Below are 24,647 nucleotides of genomic sequence, written 5' to 3'. Positions count from 1 at the left end.
AGCCCTGAAAAAAAAGCTGTTCTTCAGCTCTGAAAAAAAAGACTCTTTTTCAGCCCTGGGAAAAAAAGGCTCTTCTTGAGCGCTGGAAAAAAGGCACTTCTTCAGCCCTGAAAAAAAAACTCTTCTTCAGCCCTGAAAAAAGCTCTTCTTCAGCACTGAAAAAAAAGGCTCTTCTTGAGCCCTGAAAAAAAAGTCTCTTCTTCAGCCCTGGAAAAAAGGCTCTTCTTCAGCCCTGAAAAAAAGGCTCTTCTTCAGCCCTGGAAAAAAGGCTCTTCTTCAGCCCTGGAAAAAAAGGCTCTTCTTCAGCCCTGAAAAAAAAAGACTCTTCTTCAGCCCTGAAAAAAAAGACTCTTCTTCAGCCCTGAAAAAAAGACTCTTCTTCAGCCCTGAAAAAAAAAAGACTCTTCTTCAGCCCTGGGGAAAAAAAGGCTCTTCTTCAGCCCCGGGAAAAAAAGGCTCTTCTTGAGCCCTGGAAAAAAAAGACTCTTCTTCAGCCCTGAAAAAAAAGACTCTTCTTCAGCCCTGAAAAAAAAGACTCTTCTTCAGCCCTGAAAAAAAAGACTCTTCTTCAGCCCTGAAAAAAAAGACTCTTCTTCAGCCCTGAAAAAAAAGACTCTTCTTCAGCCCTGAAAAAAAAGACTCTTCTTCAGCCCTGAAAAAAAAGACTCCTCTTCAGCCCCGGGGAAAAAAAGGCTCTTCTTCAGTCCTGGAAAAAAGCTCTTCTTCAGCCCTGAAAAAAAGCTGTTCTTCAGCTCTGAAAAAAAAAGACTCTTTTTCAGCCCTGGGAAAAAAAGGCTCTTCTTGAGCGCTGGAAAAAAGGCACTTCTTCAGCCCTGAAAAAAAAACTCTTCTTCAGCCCTGAAAAAAGCTCTTCTTCAGCACTGAAAAAAAAGGCTCTTCTTGAGCCCTGAAAAAAAAGTCTCTTCTTCAGCCCTGGAAAAAAGGCTCTTCTTCAGCCCTGAAAAAAAGGCTCTTCTTCAGCCCTGGAAAAAAAGGCTCTTCTTCAGCCCTGGAAAAAAAAGACTCTTCTTCAGCCCTGAAAAAAAAGACTCTTCTTCAGCCCTGAAAAAAAGACTCTTCTTCAGCCCTGAAAAAAAAAAGACTCTTCTTCAGCCCTGGGGAAAAAAAGGCTCTTCTTCAGCCCCGGGAAAAAAAGGCTCTTCTTCAGCCCTGGAAAAAAAAGGCTCTTCTTCAGCCCTGAAAAAAAGGCTCTTCTTCAGCCCCGGGAAAAAAAAAGGCTCTTCTTCAGCCCTGAAAAAAAACTCTTCTTCAGCCCTGAAAAAAGGCTCTTCTTCAGCCCTGAAAAAAAAGACTCTTTTTCAGCCCTGAAAAAAAGCTGTTCTTCAGCTCTGAAAAAAAAGACTCTTTTTCAGCCCTGGGAAAAAAAGGCTCTTCTTGAGCCCTGGAAAAAAGGCACTTCTTCAGCCCTGAAAAAAAACTCTTCTTCAGCCCTGAAAAAAGCTCTTCTTGAGCCCTGAAAAAAAAGGCTCTTCTTGAGCCCTGAAAAAAAAGTCTCTTCTTCAGCCCCGGAAAAAGGCTCTTCTTCAGCCCTGGAAAAAAAGGCTCTTCTTCAGCCCTGGAAAAAAAGGCTCTTCTTCAGCCCTGGAAAAAAAGACTCTTCTTCAGCCCTGAAAAAAAAGACTCTTCTTCAGCCCTGAAAAAAAGACTCTTCTTCAGCCCTGAAAAAAAAAGACTCTTCTTCAGCCCTGGGGAAAAAAAGGCTCTTCTTCAGCCCCGGGAAAAAAGGCTCTTCTTCAGCCCTGGAAAAAAAGGCTCTTCTTCAGCCCTGAAAAAAAAGGCTCTTCTTCAGCAACGGGAAAAAAAAGGCTCTTCTTCAGCCCTGAAAAAAAAAACTCTTCTTCAGCCCTGAAAAAAGGCTCTTCTTCAGCCCTGAAAAAAAACTCTTTTTCAGCCCTGAAAAAAGGCTCTTCTTCAGCCCTGAAAGCTCTTCTTCAGCCCTGAAAGCTCTTCTTCAGCCCTGAAAAAAGCTCTTCTTCAGCCCTGAAAAAAAGCTCTTCTTCAGCCCTGAAAAAAAAAGCTCTTCTTCAGCCCTGAAAAAAAAGACTCTTTTTCAGCCCTGGGGAAAAAAAGGCTCTTCTTGAGCCCTGAAAAAAAGTCTCTTCTTCAGCCCTGGAAAAAAGGCTCTTCTTCAGCCCCGGGGAAAAAAAGGCTCTTCTTCAGCACTAAAAAAAAAAAGACTCTTCTTCAGCCTTGGAATAAAAGGCTCTTCTTCAGCCCTGAAAAAAAAAGGCTCTTCTTCAGCCCCGGGGAAAAAAAGGCTCTTCTTCAGCCCCTGGGGGAAAAGGCTCTTCTTCAGCCCTGGAAAAAAAGGCTCTTCTTCAGCCCTGAAAAAAGGCTCTTCTTCAGCCCTGGAAAAAAGCTCTTCTTCAGCCCTGAAAAAAAAGACTCTTTTTCAGCCCTGGAAAAAAAGGCTCTTCTTCACCCTGGAAAAAAGCTCTTCTTCAGCCCTGAAAAAAAGCTGTTCTTCAGCCCTGAAAAAAAAGACTCTTTTTCAGCCCTGGGAAAAAAGGTTCGTCTTGAGCCCTGGAAAAAAGGCACTTCTTCAGCCCTGAAAAAAAGCTCTTCTTCAGCCCTGAAAAAAAGCTCTTCTTCAGCCCTGAAAAAAAAGGCTCTTCTTCAGCCCTGAAAAAAAAGTCTCTTCTTCAGCCCTGAAAAAAAAGTCTCTTCTTCAGCCCTGAAAAAAAAGTCTCTTCTTCAGCCCTGGAAAAAAAGGCTCTTCTTCAGCCCTGGAAAAAAAAGGCTCTTCTTCAGCCCTGGAAAAAAAGGCTCTTCTTCAGCCCTGAAAAAAAGGCTCTTCTTCAGCCCTGAAAAAAAGGCTCCTCTTCAGTCCTCCTCTTGCCTGGTGTATTTGTCAGAAGACTGCATCTCTTTCAACAGTTTGAGATTACCCATTAAATATGAATGAAAATCTTTGCAGGTCATGTTCCTGAAATTGTACTGGGTGCACAAAATCCCTTTTAGTGAATCCACAGACATGCGATTCCTTTCCTTCGTCCACTGCGCTTGCATCAGTGAAAAGATGCGCTCCACATTTGCATTGTGGGCAGGTATGGCAAAAAAAAACTGTACCATCTTGAGCAGCTCCGAATGAAAATCAACACTTTTTGACCTTTCAAAAAATTTGGTCCACCTCTGATGTGCTTGTAGATCACTGAATTCTGCACAATTTTTCTCAATGAATGTCTTGAGATTAGTGACCTCATCAAAGCACTTTGCATCATCAACTTCGACTCCCTTTTCAGCCAGGTTCTTGATGCAGGCCTCTACATCATTCCAGTCTGGAATTTCACTCAGATCCATCCACATAAAAGTGGAGAACTCCTCCATGGGTGCCATCCATTTCTGAAGGTAGTCGAGACATGAACTGTACAGGCCCTGAACCTGAGCACTGAAATGGTCACACCTTTGCCCGTTTCCATCCTTCTGCTTTTGAGCCAGCATACTCTTGACTTTGAGAGGCATGAAGTTGTTCATCTTGCGCTCATGAAGCAAGCTTTGGACCTTGTTCAGAATCCTCTTCACCTCCACAACAGAGTTATCCTCCCTCTCCATCTCTTGAATATTGGACTGAAACACTGACATCAGTGAATGCATTTGCCACAGGTAAATCTCACTGAACTCATCCTCAAAAAACGTCTTGATTTGCACTGGTGGCCTGTCCTGGGACAAAAAGAATGCTTTCAAAGCTGGATACATTTGCAGTAATCGCTCAATTCCTGGGAATAATGACAGCCATCGTGTCTTGCTGTGAGAGAGGAGAGCCCTGTAATTAACATCAGCGAACTCACAATACTCCTTCAAATTCTCTGTGCGGACAGTGTAGATATTAAAGTGGTGATAGATTTTGAAAATTATTTGCTCAATGTCAAGGTCTAGTGTGTCTGCGCCATGGTGAACACAATTGTTCAGGTTATGAGCTGGTAAGCCAACACCAATAAGAGCTGTGTTCTGCAGGGACTTCTTTAAATTTGCAAAAACATTATTTCCTTCCTCATTATGCCGGATTCCTCCAAACATTGTATTGCAATGATCCCCAGTAAATGCAATGCATTTAGAAAAGATTCCCTTCTTTTGCAGTGTGTCTTTTATGTACTGAGCAATGGTGTCAGCTGATTCATTTGGGGGGCTTTTGATTTCAATTAATTTGCTTTGCACACCACCATTCTTCCAGTCGTAATATTGGATCAGCAGAGGGAACAGTTTTACTGCTCCATGGTTGCTGCCATCAGTGGAGACACCACAGTAGGAAATACCTTGAAGTGCTTCTAAAGCAACGTCAACAGAATGCTGGGCTATCACGGAATTTATAATGGCTTCAGTCTTCGTTCGGGCACATGAGAATTTCTGAGCTGTTGGGGAGTCTGTGAACGCCTTCCTTAACAAGCCAGATGTGCAGTCCATTGACCTGTAACTTTCGTGGTGCTTAACTGTATGGAAAGCAAAGCTGCCCTCTGCTGCAGTGACGGCTACACTGTCTGACTGTGTCACAAAGAAATCTGTGACTTCAGCCTTAGAGCTCTCCCCCCTGGCTGCTTTTGCATGCTTTTTTGAATTGACGTGCACCTGCAGGTCGTTGGCACCTTTATTTGCCACAGACACGTAAGTGCCTGCCTTACACGTCAAGCACTCTGCCTCATACGGATCACGACCCTGACGAAAGCACGGGAATTTTTTCTTTAACTCCTCCGTAAACGTACACTTTCGTTTCGGCATTGCTGTAGAACCGGCGGACACACGTGCTTTAGCTTGTGAACACTCGGGTAGACTGGAAAGCTCACACTTTCTTCTTCACACACACACACAATGCAAAGTAGAAAGATTTGAGGAGAAGGGCGTGACTAATTTGCAATACAGAGAAACCTGGAATGGAATGGAGTGGAATGGAACGGCGTGGCAATTCTAATCCCAGACGAATGTAAAATTCCCTCCGGACATTTTTTTAGGTCTCAAAAGTAGGACATGTCCGGGAAAAAGAGGACGTCTGGTCACCCTAGCTTGCAATAATAAACCCAGTTCTTTTAGCACTACTTCTCTCATTCAGCGCAATTCACACTGTAGTGTTCACAGACCTATCCCAAATTACTCCCTACACGCTGCACGTTACCTCAAAGTCTACACTTTGGTGACATCAACATCATGCAGTGCTACCGGGCAAGAGACATTCAGAGTGTGCCTTGTTTTAAACAGGCACAATTTTAGGAACAAAGCACATTCTTCCACTTACAAGCCCTGTGCACTGTACTCTGTAAGTAAACATACACAACACAAACAAACTGAGACAAAAAAAGAAAAAAAAAACAAGCCTTCGGTTCAGTTTATGTTCTGGATAGTTTAGCTGGCTAGCTAACATTTGATAATGTTGTTAGGCCCTACATTTAGGCTTTTTAACTTATGCAGTGGTAAAGATTTTTCTGTAAGTCTTTAATTGATAATATTCCATTTTGTTTGGTTTCAGGCAAAAAAAAAAAAACACACATATATATATATATATATATATATATATATATATATATATATATATATGTTTGCAAATTATTTGTTTTTAAAATTTAGATTGATTAAACCAGTGGAATCAGATGTGTTGCTAGCTGTTTAGAAGCTAAGCCCTTTGTGGATAAGGTTTGAAAACCCTGCAGCCTGGTAAATGGTCGTCATGCCAATTAAACAAATACATAAATACAATATGTAAGTCAACTTCAAGACACTGTTAAGTCATATGGTGTGTCTGATGTGCTTTTATGTTGTCTGTCTGTATGTAACATAGATTTAATGTTTGATTTAAAAAGCTTTTGGACTTTTTTGAATATTTGGTATGCTTTTTTATGTACTGTATTTTTCACACTATAAGGCTCCACCCAGCAGCAAAACCTGCTGAATTAGAAGGAAAACTTGGTAACACCCCTTTTCCTTACTAGTGTCGCATGAAGCGCCTTATAATTTAGTGTGCCTTATGTATGAAAATAGACTAGAAAATAGACGTTTATTGATAGTGCGCCTTATAATCCAGTATGCATAAATTCACTCAGCAGGGTTCCTCATTCCTGGTCCTGGTCCTAATGCCCCCCTGTCCTGCAAATGTATGGCTTTCCCTTGTTCCTACACACCTGATTTAATTAATATTTAACATTATCAAGCCCTTTCAGTTGTAGTTGTTGTGGGTGTGTTAAAGCAGGGAATTTTCTAAAATGTGCTGGGCAGAGTATGTCGAGTAATGCTGATACTGCCCTGCATATAATGTTAAAATACTGTTTCTCACTGAGTTCTGGCAGTAATACATTTCTTGACGTGATCTAACATTGTTTATGCACCTCTAAATGGAACAATACACAACATAAGAAAATGTTTTAACCGTATGACTAATCAAAACACTATAGCCCTGTTACCTGAAAGTAATGATGCTGTTGATGGAGCTGTTGCTTTAAGAGCACTGAGGAGGAATGTGGGCGAGTCCTTTTAGATCAGAGTGAAGCAGAGATGACACTTGGTGACCCTTTTCAGAAAGCTCATGTGAATCCACTCTCAACTCTGTTCATCACTTTCACTCTAAGCCAAACTTTCACTTTCCTTTTTATCTCACTCTCAAACACACACTTAAACACACAGTGTCTACAATTCCACAAGGGAGAGCTGAGTGCACATGGTGACCTGAAGTTGAAGTGTGTCGACTCTGTCCTAGTTACAAAGTTTGTTTTCCCCTGAAGAAAGCAGTGGCAGTGAAAACACCCTATATTACCCAGGCGGAGGCAGGCAGTGTATGGGATGGTGAAGTCCTGAAGAAATTAAGTATATATCCAACACAGGAGAACCCAGACGGTTCAAAATTAAGTGTATCAGGTGGTCAGCCGCACCTGGTTGAAATCCGCAGACAAAGTTGGTAGGACTTTCCATGCAGATTACTTCAATCCTTCAATATACATTAAGTTAAAATACATTTAGATCTGTCTTAGTTTGGTCCCTTCTTTAAAAAATGTTGTCCCAGTAACAAAACAAGTAGAAACCCACACAGAGCCCCTGTCCACGTGGAACCCACTTATGAGGGCATTGCTCTCAGATACAAAATAGTTTGGCCTTTAGTAAGCCTGATCTCAGCTTAGAGATGAGGTTTCCTCAAAACAAGGATCAGTAACTGGAGAAAAACCCTGGTTCCATTCATTCAGTTCTGCATCTCAACCTGCCCTTTGACCGTACATGGTCTGGTCCTATATCAGTCCCTCGATAAAGGATAAAGGAGAAGAGATGATTGGCTTGTAGTGTTGGTTATTGTGTCCTGTTCAGTCAGTGAGTGGTTTCCATGCTGATGTCACGACGCAGCACTTCTTCATCTGAAGCTCCACAGGACAGACCTGTGTGAATATGTGTATAAAGAATTATACACTTAGTTATAAATACTAAATGATATTAGCAAGAGAATACAGCTGTCTATGTGAAAAATAATTTAAACAGAACCTGTCTGACAACATGAAGCAGCTAAAAGATGTCAAAAAGCAACACATTATGCCCCAATCTGAAGAAATTCACGAACAAAGTCATTAACATCTACTAGCCTGGAAAAGGTAAGAAAGTAATTTTACAGCGAATGCTATTATTCACAAATGGAGATAACTTGCTGTGATTGATAGAACCATAAATTGTGCTCTCTACCAGAAAATCATGTAGGAGAATGTCCAGGCATAATAAATAATAGCAGAACACATTATTAAATAACTTTATTTCATTTTTGACCTAGACAGAGCCGCAATGCCGTGTGCTCCGCTGTGGTCACGCATCTCCAGCAGCAAACAAGAAACAAATGCTAACATATACCTTTACAAATGAGCTTCAGGTGCATCTGTCAAATTCTCAAACAGCAAAATGTGCTATATTAAGTCCATGTCCTAAACAGAAATATAAATAAATAAAATATAATAAAATAATGTAATCATATAATATAATTATATAACATAGTAACTAAGTACTGTGCCCATTTTTTAAATGTATTTTATTTTATAGTTACTCTGCAATGTGCAGTTTCTTTATATGTTGCTTGTTTATATGGGATGGTGGTGTTTTTTTGTGTTCCAGTCTAGTGCATGCTGTGGTAGGTGCCTGACCTTTGTGCATGGAGGGAGTTTGGGCTGCAGTCACATTGCAGAGGTCAGCAGGTAGGCCCACATAGACTCCTCCATAGTTCTTCCTCTTCTCATCCTCTGGAAGAGGATCATCGGTTCTACTGAACAAAAGAATAAACTTAGGTGGGTCAGTATTAATGTGATGTTCTTTTTTTGTGTGCTTGTCCTTTCAAACATACAGAGCAGGGGTGTCCAAACTACGGCCCGCGGGCCATTTGCGGCCCGTTTCCTTTTTTGGAGCGGCCCGCGAGGTATTTTAGAAATAGAGTGAAAGTTGGCCTGCTGTTAAGCAGGTTTTTATAATGTGAGATTCAAAGTTTGAACGCTAGGTGTCAGAAACAGGCCAAAGAGTCTAAAAGCGGAGAGAGTGCACATTTCTAGCGCAGAAAAACGGGCCAAAGAGTCTAAAAGCAGAGAGGGTGCGCATTTCTAGAGCAGAAAAACGGGCCAAAGAGTCTAAAAGCAGAGAGAGTGCTCATTTCTAGTGCAGAAAAACGGGCCAAAGAGTCTAAAAGCGGAGAGAGTGCGCATTTCTAGCGCAGAAAAACGGGCCAAAGAGTCTAAAAGCGGAGAGAGTGCACATTTCTAGCGCAGAAAAACGGGCCAAAGAGTCTAAAAGCGGAGAGAGTGCACATTTCTAGTGCAGAAAAACGGGCCAAAGAGTCTAAAAGCAGAGAGAGTGCTCATTTCTAGTGCAGAAAAACGGGCCAAAGAGTCTAAAAGCGGAGAGGGTGCGCATTTCTAGCGCAGATAAACGGGGCAAAAGTGTCTAAAAGCGGAGAGGGTGCGCATTTCTAGTGCAGAAAAACAGGACAAAGAGTCTAAAGGTTGTCTAGAGTTTAATATTAAGAGACATCATGAAATTAAACATCAATTTGAAAAATCTTAGTTTACACAACACTGTCAAAGATAAAGATAGTAAGTCAAGTAAAATGGTGTTTAAATGAAAGTAATCAGGAAAATGTATTATTTAAAGTGGTATATTTCATTATTTGTTTTATTACAGAGTGTGGCCGGTGACTTCAAATATATTTCTCCTTCTGGCCCCCAACAAAAAAAGTTTGGACACCCTTGATATAGAGCAATGTTAATCTTCACTTAAAAAAAAATAGCAGGTAGGCCCACATAGACTCCTCCATAGTTCTTCCTCTTCTCATCCTCTGGAAGAGGATCATCGGTTCTACTGAACAAAAGAATAAACTTAGGTGGGTCAGTATTAATGTGATGTTCTTTTTTTGTGTGCTTGTCCTTTCAAACATACAGAGCAGGGGTGTCCAAACTACGGCCCGCGGGCCATTTGCGGCCCGTTTCCTTTTTTGGAGCGGCCCGCGAGGTATTTTAGAAATAGAGTGAAAGTTGGCCCGCTGTTAAGCAGGTTTTTATAATGTGAGATTCAAAGTTTGAACGCTAGGTGTCAGAAACAGGCCAAAGAGTCTAAAAGCGGAGAGAGTGCACATTTCTAGCGCAGAAAAACGGGCCAAAGAGTCTAAAAGCGGAGAGAGTGCACATTTCTAGCGCAGAAAAACGGGCCAAAGAGTCTAAAAGCGGAGAGAGTGCACATTTCTAGCGCAGAAAAACGGGCCAAAGAGTCTAAAAGCGGAGAGAGTGCACATTTCTAGCGCAGAAAAACAGGCCAAAGAGTCTAAAAGCAGAGAGGGTGTGCATTTCTAGAGCAGAAAAACGGGCCAAAGAGTCTAAAAGCAGAGAGAGTGCTCATTTCTAGTGCAGAAAAACGGGCCAAAGAGTCTAAAAGCGGAGAGAGTGCGCATTTCTAGCGCAGAAAAACGGGCCAAAGAGTCTAAAAGCGGAGAGAGTGCACATTTCTAGCGCAGAAAAACGGGCCAAAGAGTCTAAAAGCGGAGAGAGTGCACATTTCTAGTGCAGAAAAACGGGCCAAAGAGTCTAAAAGCAGAGAGAGTGCTCATTTCTAGTGCAGAAAAACGGGCCAAAGAGTCTAAAAGCGGAGAGGGTGCGCATTTCTAGCGCAGATAAACGGGGCAAAAGTGTCTAAAAGCGGAGAGGGTGCGCATTTCTAGTGCAGAAAAACAGGACAAAGAGTCTAAAGGTTGTCTAGAGTTTAATATTAAGAGACATCATGAAATTAAACATCAATTTGAAAAATCTTAGTTTACACAACACTGTCAAAGATAAAGATAGTAAGTCAAGTAAAATGGTGTTTAAATGAAAGTAATCAGGAAAATGTATTATTTAAAGTGGTATATTTCATTATTTGTTTTATTACAGAGTGTGGCCGGTGACTTCAAATATATTTCTCCTTCTGGCCCCCAACAAAAAAAGTTTGGACACCCTTGATATAGAGCAATGTTAATCTTCACTTTAAAAAAAAATACGTTTTTACACTTTATATAGTTTCCTTTGGGGGGAGCTAAGAAAAGCTAAATTTTCTAAAGTCTAGACCTGCTTGATTTGATGAAACTTGTTTTGAAAGTCCCTTGACTGAAGGCCTCATCCCTCCCGTGGAGAGCCCCCCTGATTGGCTGTAGTCTGGTGTGTGGGTGAGAGCTGGTAAAGAGAGTGGTCACTAATGAGCACTGCTTGTTGTGCACTCTAAAGGCTTCATCAAGGCTGTAGACAAGTGTGCATATGTGTGTGTGTGTTTGTGTAAGGCTGATTCTAGGAACTGCTTAAAAAATGACAGTCTGGGCTGTATCCCCTACTGCTTTCAACACCCAGTGGCAGTACAGGTGTTGATTGTATGCCTTTCCAGGTACCAAGACTGACTGAGCAGCGCTCAGGAGCATAGAGAGGTAGGGGGGCTGTGGGTTCACTGACGACTACATCAAAAAACAACTTCAAAAAGATGGAGTCTACATTGAGCAGTGTGAGAAAGGCTATGACTAACAAGCACCTGAACTTTTATGCGAGTTTATCTTCTACTCACTCATCTCTGGCAGCCTCCAGCCGACCTGTAGAGAAGCAAGAAGAAGCATTGCATCACTTTTATGACCACGTCCAGGTTAGCACATGCTAAATGCAGGACACTGCAATCAAAGATGACATCATGGCAAAGTGCCTCTGCAGTCAAACAATGTGCTGTCCACAAATGTGTTCTTTTGTAAGTCGTCTTATTTCCAAAAATGAAAGCAATATGCCTTAAAAAGAGAAAATGCACAGGAAAACAAATGAGAAACAAGTAGGTGGAAAGTCTGTGACTGTAAGAAATGCACCTTATTTACTTTGGTACACTCAGGGTGCCACACAATAACCTTTATAGTCATAGATAATATATTATACAGCAAGATCCACAGTTAATCCTGCAAAAACACACACAATGAAATTGGCTTCTATTTTTTTTATCGGCTTTATCACCATTAAATTTTAATTAATATTCTACAGGATCTCTCCCACAGGAATCAGTTGTTATTTAATTCTAAATAAATATAAAATAACAATGTAACTAAAAATCCCTGTATATAAAACTTTTGTCCATCTCATCCACATATTGTGACACTGGGACTACAATATTAAATGTTAAGGGGAGATGTAGGAATGCATTTTTATAGCTTGGCTAATGCCTTTTAAAAAGCTTAGCTATTGTTAATTTTCAAAGTAGCCTAACAAAAAGACTGAAACTAAGTCTTACCTTAAAAAACTGTAATACACCAGTTTACTGTAAAACTACTCATCTGAGTAACTAATTCCTCACTAGGTCTACTGCAGCGTATGCAGCTTTTAGGTTCTTGTTCACATTTCCCTTCTGCCTTAAAACACATTTTCTCAACATGTACATGCTAATGTTTCAGTGTTTTTCTACTTGATCTATAAACACGATTGTGACTGAATACAACAATTATATTTCTTTCTTTCTTTTTTCTTATCATTTTGAAGAAAGAATGTTTTGAGCCTTTTTTGTGGATTTCTTTCTACAAAATTAAAAAATTGAAAGAACTTTATCCAAGAGCAGTGATTACATCATTTTTGCCAGGGGTTGTTGTCTTATTAGAGTTCTATTGAGTTTTTTAGTTAGCAAACTAGCTAATAAAACTAGCTAGAAATGCTCTAAAATTTGTGGCTATTAAAATATTAACTGTGCCTGTCTTCAATCGATATGTTCTACATTTTGAATTAGGATTGTTTCTGTTGGTTCTACTGCTCAACTATATAAACTGTATTATAAAACACACATTGAATGTTAAATAGCCATAAAAACTGTCTTATCTATGTTTCCTGTAAAACGTAACAAATTTTATTTTTTATTTTTGGACATTAAATTGTCTCCTTTATCTGACACCCTTATCCAGAGCAGCTTACAAGATTATCCCTATTACAGAGGCAGGTCAATGGACTCTTATTGGTGTAGCCCAGCATAGTCACCCAGACTGGGAATTGAACCCCAGTCTCCCACATGATGTGGTAGCTTATTGTCAGATAGTGGTGTTATCCACTGCGCCACACTAATACAATTACTACAGAGAAAAAAAAACTTACACTAAAATGTAAAACTTTTAAATAAAATGCATTAAACATTCAAAGTTCTGGAACAATAAACATCATACATTATCATACAAGAAAAGCTAACTTCCAACGAAATAAGTTATTCTAAGATTTTTTTTTTACATGTCGTTAATTCAGCATTACACTGAGACTATTAATGAACATAAAAAAGTGAGGAAAAATCTTGTCGAATATCCTGTAAAAGCGTATAAATATCAGAGTTGGCAGGGTGATGAGAACTGTTGTTGGGCAGATTTCAGCCAGTGGACAGATCACACACTCTGCCAGTCCACATTATATCAACCTAACGATGAGTCATCAAACAGCCCCTGAGTGTGTGTGTGTGTGTGTAGTAGATAAAGGTTACTAAAGGTTACAGCATATCTTTTGCCTTTAAAGTAGAAACTGTCAACAGATCTTAATATATACTGCTTTTGAGTCAGTGTTAATGATCATTACTGAAGACCTACAGCTGAGATTTAAAGTGGGTTACAGTGGTGTGTATTAATACAAATAATATATGTAATTTTATTAGTAATTAGTGATATGTTGAAGTGCACAAGAAATAAATAAAAAACATAGCTGTGAAACTCTACATAAACTAATTATGCAATATAGATTTTTCTTGGTGAGTTCAATTAAATGTATTGGCACACATTTGGCTTTTAATCACAGTGAACATATGTTGGAAAGTGTGAGTTGAGAACTGTATGAAAACTTAATCTTAGTCTGCTTTATCCATTCCGTAATTCCTCAACCACTTTTGATGTCAGTCACTGTCCTGTTCAAACACTTTAATTCAAATGCTAAAATTGTAATTTCTCTAGTTGATATAGATGATTTAATCGTTTGAGGTTATGCTTACAATTTCCGTGGTATTTCTTTGGTCAGTGTTGTGCGTGAACGAGTTCAAAAGAACTCGTTCATTGAACACGCTCATTTTTTTGTGAACCTTGACACATTTTTTAATAAAGAACTTGAACGTGAATTAGTTCACAGTATGTGTCATGAACGGCAGACATCCCTGTAAATGAACGTGTGACATCTGTTTTCTCTTTTGAAACACAGCGAGAGAAAGTTCCTCCCTCCTGTATTCTCGCTGGTGCCGCTTAAATCATGTATCACCAGACAGAAATGGTTTGACATTGTGTGCGCAATGCATTGCAGCAATGCATCTATATCAACTAGTGTCTGGTAGATTTCATTGCACTAGGTATAGAACTGGTCTACCTTGTCTGTACTGCTGCAAGTTTCATCACCTGGTAAGAAACCCACAATTGCAGTGTCATGAGCAAATGTCTACAATGAGCAGTTTCAAAGAACGTATAGTGATTTCTAGCTTGTAGTGTAAAAAAAAAGTATTTATTTGAATATCTCACGAAAAAAGTAAAAATAACTGAACTTAAACTAGTTCAGAAAAGATGTAAACTGGCACAACACTGTCTTTGGTGATGTCAGTCGAAGTATTATTTATTTATAGTTTGTGGCAAATTCCTCACTTGTGTTAACCTACAATTATCTTTTAATGATATGCACTAAACTTTTTAAACTTCTTTGTACAGTGTCAAGTTACAGTTAGTATTTTTATTCTTTTTCAATTTGTCATTCACTGGTCGTGTTTTCTGTCATTTCAGAACCGCATTATATCCTAAAGCAACTACTGTTTCAAAACAAACTGACAACTGACAAACTGACTCTTTAACTTTGTTTACAGTAACTATTACGAAGCTGTTCAGAAGAGCTAATGGCTGCTAAACGTTGAGACCTGCATTTCCTGATGATTATTGCTAAAACAATGCATTTCTTCATAAGCTGATTAAGGGCTAAGGCCTGGAAAATGTTCCCTAAGATCTCCTCATTTCTTGAAAACTTCAAAAGTTTAAAAACTCTAAAAAGAAGGTTTCCATATTACTGTCAGTGACGATCAGTTCATATTCTACTTGGATGCAGATACACACACACGCAAATATACAGACACACGCAAATACACACACACACACACACACACACACAAATGGTCACACGTAAATATTGTCTCTGCCAGACAAAATCCAGCATATTTTTTAGATCATTTCACACAAACTGTCACAAAACCCCCATTACACTGTATTTTTTTTTCAAGTAATCAAGTGTAGTTACTGCGGCTGTTATTAGAGTCTACTTTTAATCACTGCTGTCGATTAACTGCTGTGCTTTTCAACTTTCACAAGAGAATCAGACTAAAAGCTTCAAAATGTGTAGGAGGTTTCAGTAAGGTCTGAGGTAGATCCTGGAATCATATCTTTCTGTGTTAATCAGGGGGTTTAGGGGTGTTAAGCACCCATAGAACTCAGCTCCACAACCTGCCTTAAAAACAACTGTAAATTAAATCGAGGAGAGTTTCCAGGAGGCGTAAGTGGATCATATTAAAAGAAAGAAAATCATTTAGATTTAAATCAGGCACACAAAAGTATTATATACAGGGGAAAGATATGTTATTTTAATTTTAAACATCTTTTCGGTGGATTTTTACATATTTTTATCAAACTCTTCTCTCACAGCTGCATTCTCTGTTATCCGCTCCAATTTAAATTACTTAAAGCAGGAAGCTTCTCATGTGACGACCCTACTTTGAACAATTAAGTATTTTCTACCTGCTCCTTACTAAAAAAAACTAAAAATACATTAGGCAGTATGCTAAAGGCATGTGGCACTGGTATACAGCTAGATATGCAGAAATGGCAAAGACTGTAGCAAATAAAATGTTAAACAATACATACAATATGTACATAAGTAAAGAACTTAATAAAATTAACATATAAGTATTTAAGAAGAAACATAAAGACAGAAAAGATTGTGTGTATTGTGCAAAGTGCAAGTAAGGTAAAGTGTCAGTCCACTGTTAACAATGCACACCTTTCATTAAAAAAGAATAGTAAATAAAAAATATATATATATATATATTATTTTTCCTGATGGTGGATCAGGTGGTCTGCTGCTGGGCTGAACTTGCTAGAACTTTCTGGCCATAGTGTCAACTGTTTCTCTCATAAAATACAATAAAAGCATCACATACATTAAAGTTTTATTGGAGCTGTTTCCACTTGTCGATTATTTTGCAAACACTGGAATGACTGATTTCTATCAAGCCCCTGAAAGGACATGGTGTATTTTTTATAAAACAAAAGTAGTGAAGTGGCGAGCACCAGATACTAAGTGGTGAGCACCACATATTAAGTGGTGAATTACACATACTAAGTGATGAGCACCAGATAGTAAGTGGTGAGCACCACATACTGAGTGGTTGGCACCAGATAGTAAGTAGTGAGCACCAGGTTGTAAGTGGTGAGCACCAGATATTAAGAGGTGAGCACCACATACTAAGTGGTGAGCACAAAATAGGAAGTGGCGAACAGCACAAACTAAGTGGTGAGCACCACATACTAAGCAAATATTGAACATTCTACTTGGGTGTGTTTTGGGTATTATGTGAAATAAGCAAATCAGCTTGTCATTTGCCCGTCCCTTTAAGAGGCAGACACAATCTGACTTTGTCAGATTGGTATTTTAACAGTGCAGCACTTCTGCATTTCCAAGTAGAGGAAACAGACTGTAGTCTAGGTTCTAGGTCTAGGTGAACCTGTGATGATTTGAAAAGTGCTCACATCTCCCCCTTGTGGACAATCTTCTGCTTGCTAAATGAGAGTATGTGAGACAGGTAAAGCTAGGTTTTTGACTGCAGTGACACAATTTTGTAATACTGTTTGTTATGTATTCCCATGAACAGATGCTATTTGTTACTCATGTTCACACTTTCACTGATTTGAAAAACTATTTTTATATATTTTCTCCACATCATGACTGAGCTAAGCAACAGATGCAGAATGAGCGGATATAGAGGATGCATACTGATTCAGACTCATTCATGCTTTTTTGGTTGTATGGCTGTGAGTGTGTGTGTGTGCGAGTGTGTGCCACTGGATGAGTCATTCTGAAGCACTGCTCAGATTGCTGTGAAACTGTTCTAGTGTTAAAGCAAGCACGATGGAGCTGTGGGTCAACACACACACACACACACACACAGGCATGAAAACAGTATATGACATCATCTAACTCTTAAAGTGGATATCTGCACTGATGGCTTTGTATTTAGAATGGCAACAGATGCAAACTATACCTGTCCAACAGTAGAAACAGCAGAAGTGTGTATGAGTGTGTGAACTGATCCTGATTAACATTCAGACATTCATCCCTTACCCAACTCACTAGTGCTGCACGAGATCCCCATTCATAAAACAAGACCACTGAACAGCACAAGGCTGCAGAGAGAAAGATAGAGAGAGAGAGAGAGAGAGAGAGAGAGAGAGAGAGAGAGAGAGAGAGAATAAGAGAGAGAGAGAGAGAGAGAGAGATAGGTCCACTCACCTCCGGCTGTGCTGGTTGCTGTGGAATTCCCACAACCCATCCCGCAGAACACTAAAGGCAGAAGACCAAAAAAAAAGAAAGAAAGAAAGGAGGACAGACAGAGAGAGCAGGAAGGGAGGGAGGGAAAGAGAGTAGAGTGAGGCTAATGGAACTGTGAGTGATGTAGGGATGTGTGTGCGGAGGAGAAAGAAAAGAGCTGGTGAGGACAGGACTTAGAAGGAAAGAGTGTGGCAGAGTGTCTGAAGAGAGAGAGAGAGAGAGAGAGAGAGGGAGGAGACTGGAAGGGTAATAAAGATGTAGGTGGAAAGAGGTATTCCTCCACCCGGTCAGGGTTGCCCAGGTAACACAAGTGAATGTTTTTGGGGGTGGGCAACAATATGACCTATTTTTATAGAGAGTGAGAGAAATCAACTAACCTTCAGCTCTGTAATCAAGAGATGTCTTAATGAACGTAAATATGTAAAGGCAAGGGCGTAGGAGAGGGTTTGATATTGGGGGGGACACATTTGCTAATATGAACCAAAGCCCCCCCTATAGTTTCCTAGCAAAACATTTGCGGAATTACTTTTAATCCTAAATAATCATTTTGTCTGTATTGTGTATTTATTATTAGTTACATCCAAATAAAGGTAATTTTACAACCTAAACATGTTACTCCACATTACATTTACTGCTGCTAGAAAACATTATACGTGAAAGGTCTGAATTATATACATATGACAAAAACTGATCAGTTATCACCTAATATTTAAAATAATATAACAGATTTGATTATTATTATTATTAATTATGTATTGTATGTTGTATATTTACATTTTCTCCAAACTGACTAGCATTGTGTCACGCACTTTTAATTGTTTCTACTAAAAGCACTTCTTATGATGGTGTCCCTTTATAAAAAACAATGTAACTTTACGTTTCATTTTTGTCAGAAGTTAATATAAACGCTAGACGTCATGTGTTCTTACTGTAAACTACAAATGAACAGAAGTCAGATTAGATCAGTGTTTCTTAACCCTGTTCTTACATATTCTATTGCATACTCCCACTGTTCTGCATATTGTAGCTTTCTCTGCTTTAAATGCACATAATAAAGTAATTGGTTGTATGATGTGTCTAATACAGTGCTGAACATACATAATGATTGATTTATGATCCATAGGGGGCTAAGAGATTTTAAACTCAGTAAAGGACTGTTTATTAACTAATCAGTTGGATCTGGTGGAAAACACAATTTTAAGGGCAGTGATAAGGGTTAAGAAACTGCTTTAAACTACCAACATAAAGTGTTGTACTAAATTCTAGCTATTATCTTCATCCAGCTTCTAGCTGACTGAGTTATCTAAATGAATGAAATTAAATAGTTATTAGCTAGTCAGGTACAGGGTAAGCTGAACATTATATAGTTTTGTTTTTCTTAAACTAAGCTAATTCCAAAGTTAAGCTAACTGACTGTCACAGGCTGTATTTTATTAAGCGCAGAGTTGGTATGTTTTGATTGGTGCAATTTTAACCAGCTATCAGAAACATAGCAGTTTACATGGTTTACATTGTTAGCCTACCGTTACCTTTCTTTTAGAAAAATCGCTGTATATCCATATCTGGTTTAAAATCAGCTGCGGCATTCCGATCGCGCTGCTTAATCTCACAGCGTTTGCATAATTATACACATACATCAGAACATAAAAACCAAAATGTACACATACAAAATGTATACTGAACAATTCCACCAAAAAACAATGCATATGAGTGGAGTTATTTGCCAGATTTGGGTTTCTGAAAAGGAGGACACCTTTTTTTCGGGGGTGGGGTGTGTGTTGGGGATGTCAGTTTTATTATTATGCTTCTTTACAGAGGATCATTAAAGCATTTAAACAGGGGAAAACTCTTTCAGTAATGTTGAGCATTGTAGTCTGTGTTAGAGCTTCAAAAAGCAGATAATAAGAGAGAGTGGTTCTCAGTTCGGCAGCGCTTCCCTGCAGGTTTAGTATTTAATTACGGTCATTAGTTTATACTAATTACAACACCTGACCCAAATAATCAACTAACAACTAGCTAATCAAATAATCAACTAACTACCTGCCCTCACTGAAGCGACAACCAACCAGAAACACCAGTTTATTTCACTGCATAATAAAGAGGGTAAATGTTAAAATGTGTTGCACCTGTTTTAGTGATTTTATGCTGTTACACTCTCAGCTCTCCTCAGTAAGCGCAGTTAGTTCATTATTAGGCTCAGCTGTGTGTAAAATGCTCCCAACTGACGGCCAGAGTTCGCTGGTGTTGCGCCGAAAACAGTTCCCTGCTAATCTCTGCAGCGGCACCGGGAGGTCAGTTCACTCCGCTGTAGCATTAACTTAAAGTTAGCATTTTTCTCATTACGACCCTTAAATGATCTCGTAATTCAGAGGATCCAGTGATGTTCAGGAGTAAAATGTACACAGAATAAAACGTACAGGGGTCTGAACAGATTAATTTACCACAGAATGTGACAGAGACATGTTTTTAAAAACCCTATACATTTTTCTCATAGTGAAAAAACGCTTAGACACGGAAGCCGCACGAGCACTACAGAATGACGCACGACTTCAGTGGTCTATTTCTGCCTTTCCCTCGGTTTCTCCGTCACAAGCCTGCTCTCCCGGTCTGCCGCTCAACACTGAACGTACCGCACAGCAGAGAAAAGGTGTAGAACCGGCGGACACACATGTGCTTTCGCATGTAAACACTCGGGGGTAGACTGGCAAGCCCACGCTTTCTTCTTCACACACATGCAATGCAAGGTAGATAGATTTGAGGAGAAGGGCGTGACTAATTAGCGATACAGAAAACCTGGAATGGAGTGGAATGGAATGGTGTGGCAATTCTAATCACAATGCACTGGACTGTGGGCAGTCAAACAAAATCCCGGACGATTTTGAAATTCCCCCGGACATTTTTTTAGGTCTTAAAAGTAGGACATGTTCGGGAAAAAGAGGATGTCTGGTCACCCTAGATTTACAAACAACCCCAGAATTTTGGGGTCATTATCTTGCTAAAAATGTCCCTCCATGGCAGCAGACAAGGTTAAACTGAATTAAGCAAGAACAATCTCCAACAACAGTTTTATACATTTCAAACTTGTTAATCATCTCTTTGATTGGTCTTTAAGATCTGAGATCTGATTTAAGATTTGAACTGATAATACTTTTTTTAAATACATTTTCTAATAATTTTTTCTACTCTTTTACTAATATGGGAAGCTCCATCTACCTTATTAAAGTGGACAGATTTTTGGATGGTAGTGTATGGGTGACAAAGAGATTTTAACCCTGTGTGTTTTCATTTTTCATCAAATGATACTAAAAACATATTTTTTCTAACTCAAACTCATTGGCATTGGCTCATTTTTTGTGAGAAACATATATCAAAACACATTTTCGATAAACACACACTGTACACCCCCCGTCCCCCCCTACACATTTATATTACATACAGTATGTTTGGCCAAGGGCTAATAAACATTGCTTCATTTGTAAATTGGAAACTAAACAAATTTTCTACTCATATCTTGAGTTAAATTCATTTTCTTTTACATTTTATTAAAAAACGAATAAAAAAGAGTGGCACTTTTTGAAAGAAATGTAACATAAGAAAGGTAAAGGGCAAATATTAACCATGTAAGCGGTTTATATTGCTTGCAATTTAGGTGAAGCAAGCATGTGTAAAGCATTTTAATGTAGAATTGCTTAATTTTGCTGAATTAAATACAAGTAACAAAGTAAACGAGTAACAAAAATATGAACACCACACAAGGGTTAAACATGATTTTTATATATGACTTCATATTAATATTAATTAATTTATTTATTTAGTCATTAAAAATACTGTTCAGTTTTTGTACTACTCATTATAAGTATAATAAATCACTTAATGCTAACTATAAAATGGTCTATAAAAGATCTAAGACCTTGGCTGAGTGCATAGATACAGAGTTATTTACTGCCTGTGTGTGTGTGTGTGTGTGTGTGTGTGTCTCTAAAGGTTTGTAGAAAATTGCTCAATTAATGTTTCTTCAAATATATATAATAATATAAACGAGGAGTTCATCCTCTCTGCTGTAGAAACAGCGTCTACTCTTGGTCTTCATACTGGATTATGAAACATTACTGTGTTTTATTTTCTATTTTTAAGGCGTACAAAAGTGTACTTTATTCTAAAAAAGTGAATGAATAAACCTTTTACTGTTAAAACACTATAGTGTAAAGAATTGATCTCTAATGGGTAGCTTCTTTTTATCGTTATTAATATTAATAAGTTTGCATATGGAGGTTGATATTAGGGTGGCATTCTATTCATTAAGATACAGGAGTTATTTTTGTTGTCTTAGGCATAGTATACCTGCAGCTACACTGTACAGACTATTAAAAAGTACATATATATAAAACAGTGGCCATACATGTGAAGCTTTGTATTGTATGAAGATTGTGTAATATTGTGCAAAGAGCATGACTGTTAACTAGATTTAACAGCAGCAATAAATGTGTGTGTGATTACAAGGCAATGCTATCAAGTAGTAAAGCACTTTGTGTTCATGCAAGTTGAACATTTTTATATCCTATTTGTTTTTTTAAATAAAAAAATATATATTTAATATTCCCTTAATCTTTGTATAGAACATTGATTTTATTTGATTTTGATACTTTAAAGCACTCTCAATAGATGAATGTTAAATGTTTGAATGTTATTTAACTGTTTTAACTGTTTTTTAATTAGTATTTCTCTACATTCATAAAATTTAATTATTTATAAATGTAATAACGTATTATTATTATTATTATTTTTATTATTAGTTTTTGTTATTGTTGCAGTAATTTAAATATTACTGAATATATATATATATATATATATATATATATATATATATATATATATATATATATATATATCTCAAAGTCAGAAGTGTACAATAAGTTCCATCTTTTTCTCTTTTTGTCTTTTCTCATATAAATAATACATATTTACATGTTCGTTTCAACTATATATTTAAAGCTTCACTAGGTACTCTACAGTTGCAGAGTGTAATAAATGTTTCGGACGGATTCGTTTCTCTTTCTTGTTTTCTGGCTTTCGCAGACATATTCGGTCTCTTTCCAGCTTCTGCCAGAATGTATGTTAGATGGTAAAGAATGAACCAGTAGTCCTTGTAGAACTGTTAGAACTAAAGGTCGGAAAGCAGGTCGCAGTTCTCGTGAGCGTTGGTCGCGGCCGCCTCAGAAAACTTACAGAGTCTGGTTTGAGCTCAGAGGAGCTCCGGCACAGACACGAGAGCACCGCTATTCCTCCTATTACACCTCAATGCAGCTCTGCAGTGAGTTTCAAGCTGTAATTTTACTTCTTTAAAAAGATCAAAAATCAAGAAAATCCTACGTAGTGCTTAGATATTTAGTTGCCCTATCTCAAAAAACCCTCACTATTCATCATATTCATGCAGTTTCACACCATATCAGAGAAATTTCTACTGCATTAGTTTCATCTGCTGTTAACCTCAAATATGAACTTATTATTCATTTGAATTAGTGTTTTGATACACTGATTCAAAGTCCGTATTAAAACGGACAAAGCCACGTTACTGCCCCGGTTCTGTTACAGTTTTGTAACGTTTAAATGTTTTTGCACATTTTAGTCCGCACCTCAGTGCATGCAGTTGATCTGAAATTAGAATGTGTTGTCCCCAAATGTTTCTAAATCAGATTTTAAAAAATCTGATCTCTGATCTCAGAACTGGATTTGTATGTGGCATGATGTACAACAACATTGCCACACTTTAAAAGAGACAGAAAACATTATCACTGTGTTTTTTTTTGTAGAGAAAAATCACAAGCCTGTTATATAGCTTTATTATTTATTGTTCATAATTTATTGTTCATCTGGACAAAGACCCAGGTCCGCTGTTTAGGATAATTTTAAACTTGACAAACAGGTAAAGTGGCCAACTAACACACCCTGCTTGGCTGCAGCCTAGACTTTAGAATGCAAATATTCCAATTGTATTCAACGCACAAATGGGTCTGCATCCAGCACACGTGTGTTTTTGTCTTGTCTTGTCTTATCTTGTTTTTTGTGTTGGACCAGAATGTCCTATGAACATCCACATTTGAGAAAGCTTTTCAAATCAGTGTAAAACTGCTGGAACCACCATAAGCACATTTGCAAGGCTCAAACAGTTGTTCAGAACGCTGCTCTTTTTAGTCAGAAATGTACAACCAGTCTCTCTCTCTCTCTCTCTCTCTCTCTCTCTCTGTGTAGGGCTATGAGTCATGCTAGTGGCCTTTTCCTGCGTTCTGACGCCAAGCCCACCTGGCATGTACTCAGGCGCATTCAGCCCTACATAGATCAGAACCTCCAGAACTCTAATGGACGCTGCTGTTCAGGGTTGTACATTTAAATCTCATTTACTGTTATCCTGAGTCAAAGTGGGACCAGACTTTTTTATGTCTGACCTGCTGTAAACATGCATGTAGAACATTTCCACACTGCCAGAAAGAAGAGAAGAGGAACACAGCAATAACTGTAACACACAGAGAGCCTTTCTCTTCTCTGAACTCACATAGATATACAGAGTTGTACTACCCTGTTTGAACAGCAGAGAGCAGCATCACCACATCTGTACTATATACTGACAAATAATGTTTCTCAAATTTCTACACTTGTTTAGCAGAACATCTTCACAAAAGACTCATGTCCCATGATGGAAGTGTTTTGAGGTGTTATCTTGTCCCATTCTTCCTGCAAATACATCTTAATGTTTGTATTTCTCCACATATACTCTTTAGAGGACAAATCAGGACTGCAGGCACGCTAGAGCCAGTACCAGTACCATGCCTTTGAGATGTGTGCTTATCGCTTTGCGTTGTCTTGTTGAGAAAATGAAAACTGGACATCCCTGGAAAAGATGTGTTCAATGCAACTACTACTTCAATGCTGCCCCAAGGTCTTAATCTTATTGTTAATCAGGATTTTTAAACTTGTTAATAGCAACAGTCTAGGTGGCCCTTTTCCTCTTTGGTCAAGAGGACATAGCATGCATTCCTTTCAAATAAAAAAATACCATAATGCACATATCCCAAATGCAACCCAACCTAAAAAAAAGTTGACACTGCTTCAGTTTTTCACAGTTACGATTTAAGTGGTGTTTGTAAAGAACCTCTATATTGTAGTGCGTGACAAATGTTTGACAATCTCTTGCTCATGTTGTTCTACTGGCTATTGTTAAGTAACAGTTTTTAATGCAGTGCTGTCTGACGGATCGGAGATTATCACAGTCTGTGATGCACCTGATTAGTCTTGAAGGTCTGTGAGAGACAGTAAATGGCATCAATATCTTTCACTGTCCAGAAACTGCTACACACACTCTGGCCACATGATGCCGGAGGTAATAATCCCGCCCCTGAGGGCTGCCTCGAGGTCACAGGCTGCGGAGCGGAGCTGACGGTCTGTTATTGGTCCCGCCCATAACCACACCTTTTTAGAATAGAGCTGAATAACGTTTTAAAAAACCGAATTCTGTGGGGATATAAAAATTTGACAATATAAGCAGAGGTTACACTAGCTGTTGCATTTAAATAAAGGAGGTAGAGTTATAATATTTTAGAAAAAAACGTGATTAAAAGTTGTTTG

The 24,647-nt window shown here is 38.5% G+C and overlaps 1 protein-coding gene across 1 annotated transcript; it reads right to left on the bottom strand.

Annotated features, from left to right (window-relative positions):
- Nucleotides 1-5,587: 5,587 nt before the first annotated feature.
- Nucleotides 5,588-17,255, bottom strand: si:dkey-261e22.4 (overexpressed in colon carcinoma 1 protein homolog). The gene is made up of 4 exons (XM_015605262.3): nt 16,989-17,255; nt 11,032-11,056; nt 8,112-8,227; nt 5,588-7,364 (listed from the first exon to the last, which is right to left on the bottom strand). The coding sequence occupies exons 1-4, from the start codon at nt 17,026-17,028 to the stop codon at nt 7,297-7,299; spliced, it is 249 nt and encodes an 82-aa protein (XP_015460748.3). The 5' UTR covers nt 17,029-17,255; the 3' UTR covers nt 5,588-7,296.
- Nucleotides 17,256-24,647: the final 7,392 nt, after the last annotated feature.

Source organism: Astyanax mexicanus, chromosome 2 (assembly GCF_023375975.1).
Source record: "Astyanax mexicanus isolate ESR-SI-001 chromosome 2, AstMex3_surface, whole genome shotgun sequence".
NCBI lineage: Eukaryota > Metazoa > Chordata > Actinopteri > Characiformes > Acestrorhamphidae > Astyanax > Astyanax mexicanus.
Note: the sequence above shows the minus strand (reverse complement) of the source record. Positions and strands in the feature narration are given on the sequence as shown.